General features: G+C 49.8%; 1 protein-coding gene across 9 annotated transcripts in view; it reads right to left on the bottom strand.

Annotated features, from left to right (window-relative positions):
* Positions 1-538: 538 nt before the first annotated feature.
* Positions 539-7,419, bottom strand: part of ODF2 (outer dense fiber of sperm tails 2) — a 30,087-nt gene continuing 23,206 nt past the window's right edge. For 4 of the 9 annotated variants that reach the window (XM_039861572.1, XM_039861574.1, XM_039861573.1 and 1 more), the window contains 7 exons: positions 7,024-7,134; positions 6,808-6,912; positions 5,780-5,938; positions 4,363-4,463; positions 2,748-2,910; positions 2,195-2,320; positions 1,570-1,758 (listed from right to left, as the gene is read on the bottom strand). In XM_039861572.1, coding sequence (XP_039717506.1) covers positions 1,570-1,758; positions 2,195-2,320; positions 2,748-2,910; positions 4,363-4,463; positions 5,780-5,938; positions 6,808-6,912; positions 7,024-7,134 — 954 coding nt within the window. Of the gene's footprint in view, positions 1,759-2,194; positions 2,321-2,747; positions 2,911-4,362; positions 4,464-5,612; positions 5,939-6,807; positions 6,913-7,023; positions 7,135-7,419 lie in introns of those variants that run through there. The other 5 variants (XM_039861575.1, XM_039861577.1, XM_039861578.1 and 2 more) reach the window with 3 other exon arrangements.

Raw genomic sequence — 7,419 nt, 5'->3', positions numbered from 1 at the left:
TGTTGGGAAAGTCCCAACAATGGACTCTGAGAGAGGTGTTTCCCACACCAGCAATATAAATACCAGGGCCCTGCGCTGAGGTTTGACAATAATGAGTTATAGAAACATGTATGCATGTAGGTATAAATGGCAACTGTCTTTTCTTGGGACAGTCTTTCATAGATTGTAAGTTCAAGTCCATTTATGTTAAGGGTGTGAAAACAGGCTTGGTTCTGTGGCAATGGCAGCTGGTAGTTGTTTTTTCAGAACTTCCTTGGCAAAATGAAAGCTGAACACTACAAAATTGGGGAGTTTTCTTGTGAAATCCAGACGTCTGGGTGGAGCCCATTACCTTTGAGGACAAGGGGATTCTCTGGTGTTGTGGACTTGGGTTAGAGTGGCTGAGAGAGGACTAGACTGGATCACCCAGAAGGCCAGTACCAGCTAGAATGAAAAGGTTAGGGTTCAGCACAGTATCAACTTTGTTCTCCTCTCTAAAGAATTTGTTGTTCTTTTAAATACAGGAAAATAGGAAGAGAAAAAATAGCCAAAAACCTTATCATTCAGAAACCAATTCATGTTTTAAAAATAGTAACATATGCACATTGCATCATCCTCGTAAGTTAAAGTGATCTGCCCCCAAACACAGCAAGGCCTCCAGTCATCTCACAGGGTTATAATGTGAAAGCACACAAAGGAGAAAGAACCAATCGGGGCCAAAATGAAATCAAAAGACTAATGTTCCATGCACCAAGTATTTTAAAAGTGTTTACTGGCTCTCCTGCAGCATTTTACTTAATCATTTTTAGAAGAGGGATGGGGCGGGTAAAGGAAATCATCCAAAGGAGTCTTAAATATTGATTATAAAAGCTTTTTGTAAAACAATACAAATCTTTCCAGAATAAATGCATTCCATAGATAAAAACCTGCCAACGAGAAACAAAAATCAATGAGCTTGGAATTGCACTTTTAAAAGGCCAACTGGACAGGAGCCCTCAAGTGTCTACTGTGAAGTGCGTGGGGGCAAGTGGCCTAAATGACTCGGGTGAGAGAGGCTTCCACTGGGCTCGGGAAAGGAGCTTTGCAGAAAACACCGTGCCCATGAAATAAGGGAAAGAGAAAGTGAATATGCTCACAGCCCAGGAGGGGCAGTGAGGACCTCTGGCTCACAGCTCCTGCCGGTTCAGGCTCAAGGAAACCCAAGAAAGATAGTCCTGAAAAAGAGGGTTGTAAGGGGACTGGAGGGAAAAGTCTAGTCCCAACAGTCTCCCGGGACAGGAAATAGCCAAGTCATGGTGAGTGAAAATGTGGGACCCTAATAATAGTAGACTTAAGGCCTGGCAAGGTCATTAGAAACTTCCATCAGGCAACTCTATCAGAGAGGAGTGAACTAAGTGGTTCCTGCTCCTTCATCCCCTCCTGCTTTAGGGACTTTCATGGAGCCAGTAGCTAAGGACAAGATCCTGAATACACTTCACACTGGAAGAGAGAGGAAAACCAACAGGCTTTCCAGGTAGGGCTTGGCAACTCAACTCCTCAGTTCCCATGACATCAATCTGGGCTTCCGGCCCAAGACCAAGACCTGCGGCCTCAGGCTGGAGGCGATCTGGAGCGGATGGGAGAGCTGGTCAGGTAGGTAGTGTAAGGGCTGTCCCCAAACACATTGGCATAGGACGACTTGAGGAACTGGACGTAGTTCTGCATGCTGCGGTTGGTGCTCTCCGACTGCTCCAGGCGATCTTTCAGGTCCTGCAGCCGGCTCTGGTAGCGACGGTCAGCCTAAGAGGAGAAGGAGCCGGGGCACGTGTGTGAGACATCCAGAACAGACAGGTCCATGGTGAGGCAGAGACTTTATTAGTGGTTGCCAAGGGCTGATGGGAAGGGGAGTGGAGAGTGGCTGCTAATGGGGTACAGGGTCTCTTTCTGAAAATATTCTCAACTTAAGATGGTGGTGAATATACTATACTATATTCACAGAATATACAACTCTGTGAATATACATTGACTTGTGCAATTTAAATGATTGGATTTTATGGTATATAAATGACATCTTAACAAAGCTTGGGATATACTTCAGGGATGAGAAAACGATTAGAGAAAAATCTAATCATGATGTATTCATAAAAACAACAAAACACCTGGCCCTGCAGTCCGCAGGAAGCCAGAATCTCAATCCTCTCCCTTCTCTTCCCTCCCGTCCTCCAGCCCAACTCACGTCATCTCGACTCCGCCGCAATTGGTTGAGTTCAGTTTTGGTCCTGCTCAGCTGGGTCTCAAGGTCCAGGATTTTGTTCTGGGCTGCTCGCTCCTTGGAGACTGCGTGCTCCTTGGTTTGTTCCACCTGCCCAGAAAGTACAGAGGTGGAGCTGGCTTACCTGACATGGGGAACACCTGGCAAGGAGAGGGCTGGGCCACGCCCACTATCTGGTCTCTCTGTCAACACTTGCACATTGCCATGGAGAGGTCTTTGGAGCCTCAGGGCGGAAGCTAACTATGGGGACAACCTCTACAGCCAGCTCTACCTGCCCCTGCCCACCACCCTGTGAGTCGTCAGCTTAAGATGTGGCAAACCCACGCAGGCAGCAATTAAATGAGCAATCACGAGTAAAGTGCCAGATCCTTTACCATAATTGTTCATTTGGTCCTTATGGTAAATTCATAAGTAAGGTACTACCTTATACCCGTTTTTCAGATGAGAAGACAGGCTCACAGAGGTGAGGTGATTGCCCTAGGTCACAGAGCTTATTAGTAATGGAACTGAGACTGACCTGCCTTCTAGCATCTTCAATGGCGCTCTCCAACTGCCTTGCCAGGGTCCCACATTCTCGTGTTTTCTCCTCCAGCCGCAGCTGGGACTGGTGGATTGCCTCCTCCCTCTTGGCAATCACTTGCAGGAACTCGATATTCTGGGCACTGGTCGCCTCCAGTTTCCTAGGTGAAAGCACGCAGTCAGATCCTGCTCATATCCCTACTTGTCCTGTTCCACCCGGCCAGGGGGCTGCCAGCCACCCCTGGACTGGGGCTCTCATCACGCCAAGAATCTCCAAGGAGCCACAGGAATAAAGAAGTATGCTGATCAGCCAGGCGGCAAGGAACTGTGACTGGAGCAGCTGGTTGGAGAGCTGGATGAAAAGTGGGAAAAGCAGGCATAGACTGTGCGAAGTGTGCTCGTCATCACATGTGATAAGGCAACTGGCAGCTTAGGAAGGTGGGTTCCAGTATTATCCCCCCTTTACAGATGAAGAAACTCGGCCTCAGAGACGTGAAGCCATTGGCCCAATATCAGCACAGCTGGCAGGTCTGTCACCAAAACCCATGCCCTCAACTATTTCTGTTCACTGCTGCCTCCCTCAGAAAAGGGACTTCAGCTGGACCACTCAATGTGACCAGCCATGGGGCAGCAGTGACCATCTTGATGTGCATACAGAGCCCCCACTGCACTTGGGACTGTGTTCCAGTTCAAGCAGCTCTGCTAGTCCTGCTGAATCCAGCTGCGCCTCCGAGGCCAGCAGAACGGAGCAGAGGTGGAGCCCAGGAGACCACCTGGTTCAAGTCCCTACCTGCAGGCTGCACGAGCAGCTGCGGCCTCCCAGGACCTCAGGCCTTCCATGTCTGAAAAGAAGGCTCCAGCCCTCATTCTATAGATGTTAAAAGCTCTGGAGGAAGACAGTGGGCTAAGTCGCGGCTTTGCCAGGTACCAGCTGTGTGACTTCGGGCAAGTCACTTAACCCCTCCTCGAGCACAGTTTTCTCATATTTAAATTGGGATAATACCAACTACACACTAACTGTACTGTACATTTTTGTATGCCAGGTGACGTGCTAAGCCCTTTGAAGATGATCTCATTGAGGACTCACAATAACGCCATGAGCTAGATTGGTTCCCTACCTTGACCCCTTTCTCAAAATGAGTAAACAGAGGGGTTCAAAAGGATTAAATGATGGGCCCCAAGGCCAGGGCTTCTGATTCCAAAAGGTGTAGTCCTCACCTCTGACTGCCTCCAACAGTCCACAAGTAATAAGAATCAGAATGGTCTTGGGGAGGGATGATCGGGAACACAGAGCAGATTGGGGAAGAAATGCCCCCCACTGCAGCTTCCTGGCCCTGCTGGTTCGCTTGAACGAAGTGTGACTGATAAGCGGTGCCTATGGAGAGTCTGACCTTGATCGCACTGATCTGGAGGACCCCCCCCGGCCAGAGACCTTCCTCTCTCCCACAATGCTTACCACTGCAATGGAAGCAGCTTTTCCTCTGAGGTCTGCCTAGTACCTTCCAGGGCCTCGAGTCCCTCAAACACTTCCGCACACTAAGCCCAAAGCAGCTAAGTGGCTGAAAGTCTCAGGTCCTAGGAAGAGGACAGAGATGGGACCAAGTGCCTCTAACCTCTCCAGTTCATCCACCTTCAGACTCAGCTGTTTATTTTCCTTCTGGGAAGCCTGGTGTTTCTCTCTCGCCATCTCCAGCTTGTCCCCCTGATGTTCGATCTAAAATGACAGGAACAGACTGGTTTAACAAAGAACTTCCCGGTACAGCCCTCCCTTCTCCCTGTGACCTGTCATCCACACCCAGGTAAGAGGCACACTGCCCTCAGCAGGCATCCAAGTCTCAATGCACAACCTGGAGGAGAGAGGAGAGGAGCAGGGACAGGTTAGGCCCAACTCCCAAGACTGAAGGCTTTCCTGCACCGAGAGAAGCTGGGTTTGATCCTGAAGAACCGTGATGACGCTTTCTTGATCAGGAGAGGCCACTCAGTGAGATCCAGGGCAGACATGAGAAGGCAGAAGCATGGCAGGCCGACACGACACAGCAGGGAGCTTTACCAATAATGTTGTCAATACTGCTGATTTCATTCTCCCCTGAACTGGGGACAAGTGCAGGCAAGACATCAGGGAATCTGTGAATTCTCTCAAGCTGGCAAGTTTGAGAAGTTATCCAGAGGGCTGATTTATGCAGAAGCCTCAGATTATCTGGGCTTGAAAGAGAATGCTCAGTTCGAGGGAAGGCAGGTCATTTAAGAGTACTGAGCACATGGGCTTGGGAACCCGACAAAGCTGGCTGGCTGGGTTCCAATCCCTGCTGACTGAGAATTAGCTCTGTGACCTCAGGAAATTACTTCTCCCCTCTGTGTCCTGGGCTGCTTTCTGTAAAACGGGGAAAATAATGTACCTCAGAAAGTTCCTAGAAATCAATGAGAGAATGGTGGAGCACAGGGAATGTGCTCGAAAATGGTAGCTACTTTTATTATCATTACAAAGAAGCAGGTCAGGAGAGGGGCCTTTCCCAAGGTCACACCACAGATGAGAGGCGTATCCTTTCTTAGGCTCCGCAGGCATGGTTCCAGTAACCCAGAGGCAGACTGCTTCTAGAGAAAGGGAGCCCTCTTTCAGGTCAGAATCTCAGGCCATGGATCTGTTAAGAGTAGGGAAGGCAGCTAAAGCAAGAGAACAATGGAAGAAAAGAACACCCGTGGGCTGCTGTCTGTGGGTGCACAGCTGGAGACAGCAGCAGAGCAGTGAAGGGCGGAGGCCAGGGAGACTGGGAGCACTGGGGGCGGGGCAACAGCAGGAGGGCCCAACAGCTTCAGTCGAGTGACGGCTCCTAAAACTACAATCACTTGGTGCAAACACGAGGCATTTGGCACACCAGACTTTTATTTCACAGCACTGATGATAGCTCACTCCTTTCAGAAACAGCAGCCAAGAAAAAGGAAGTAGTCCTCCCTCGGGGGGCGTGCAGGTCATCTTGGTAAGCGGACCCCTGCTCGGGCCAGTTCGTGGGACCCTTTCTGCCAGTCCCTTACCCGGCTGCGCAGGTCTGATATGATGGCTGTGAGGTCGATGTTCTTCCTCTCATAGCCTTGCAGCTGGTCTTGACACTCTGCCAACTTAGCCTCTGTGATCTTGAGGATGTCAGGCAGCTGCTGCAGGTCAGCCAGCTGGGACTGGAACTGCCTACGTGCCTGGAATGGGGCAGAAAATCCCACCATTGGGAAGGGCCCAGATGCTGAAGGGGCCGGGCAGAGTGCTTTGGAGTTGGGACGGGGCTGCCCTCGGTCCCCAGAAGAGGATCCTGCAAGATCTACAGGTAGAAGCACAGCCTGCCCTCCTGTAGGCCACCGAGGGTGTCCACTGTTCTCTGGGGAAACACACTTGGCCCTAACCTGCCACCTTTAATTATAGGATAACAACACCAAGACCCGGGCATTGTACTGAAGCCTCCGATTTACTCATTAAATTCATACAACAACCTCTAAAGTAGGTGCTTTGTCCCTACATAAAGACAGTAAGGATCAAAGGCTCATTTGCCCAAGGTCACTCAGCTAGAAACTGGTAGAACCAAGATTAAAGCTTAACTCCCAAGCCCCTAGGAAGGCAGTAACAATGCTCTAGGTCGGGAGAAAGCTAAGAACTATCCCGTGTTCATGCCCCCTTGTATTAACAAGGGGACTGGGGACTAGAGAGGCTCTGTGACTTGCCCAGGGTTATGCTACAAGTCAGTGCCTGAGCCTGGACTCAGCCTGTCTCCAAGGTTACTATTAAGATAATCCCTTTGCTTCTAGAAGACCAGCCAAGCTGTCTATAGAAGAATAAAGCAGTAGACGAAGGAAATTGAAGAAAGACGAAAACCAGGAGGAAAAGGGATAAAGAAAAAGCACAAGATGGTGGAAATGAGAAAGGAGAGAGCGCGCGTGTGCTGGAATGGGCCAGCCCAGCAAAGGGAAAATTTGTTAATCCTCGTCCACAGCAGGGAGGGCAAAGGCAAACAAAAGGGACAGCCTAACAGACGTGGACTTGGGCAGGGGAAGAAAGCACAGAAGGGGAGCAGTACCGCTTCAATCTCTTTGTTCATCTCATCTTTAAGGATCTTGTTCTCTTTGTCACAGCGTTCCAGCTGGGCAGCCACTTCATCTGCCTCCAATCTGGTCTTCATCACCTGGGGACCACCAAAGCACTGGCTCATCTTGGGCAGAGCCTAGTTTTGGTGGAAATCACTTTCCACACCCAACCCCTCCCAAGTGGTTCATCTCCCAGCCTGCAGGCCTACCTGACTCTTATAGTTGTCAATCATCCCCTCATAGTTCTTAACCGACGCCTTCAGCTGCTGGACCTCGAGGTGCGCCTGATTGAGTTTGTCCTCCATCGGAGCGAAACTAGCCTAGAAGGGGTGGCTCGTGAGTAGACGACAAGAAGGTTCCAGAGCAGGTGGTCATCCCACTCTTGGCTCCTATTCCAAGGGGCCAGCAAGGGGAAGCCCCGCCTACTCAAACCCTCATCAGTTTTCCTCTGAGAGGCCCCTGGGCAAGACACCTACCATGACCAACTCAAGTGAATACAGATGCAAATGAGGGACGGCTGTTTCCTTGTTCTTATTATAAAAACAATAGTAATGATTAAAGAAAATGGAGATAAGACCAAAAAAATGAATCGTGATGCAAGATAA

The sequence above is a fragment of the Pteropus medius genome, unplaced genomic scaffold (genome assembly GCF_902729225.1).
Source record: "Pteropus medius unplaced genomic scaffold, Ma_sr-lr_union100, whole genome shotgun sequence".
In the NCBI taxonomy this organism is placed as follows: Eukaryota; Metazoa; Chordata; class Mammalia; order Chiroptera; family Pteropodidae; genus Pteropus; species Pteropus medius.
Note: the sequence above shows the minus strand (reverse complement) of the source record. Positions and strands in the feature narration are given on the sequence as shown.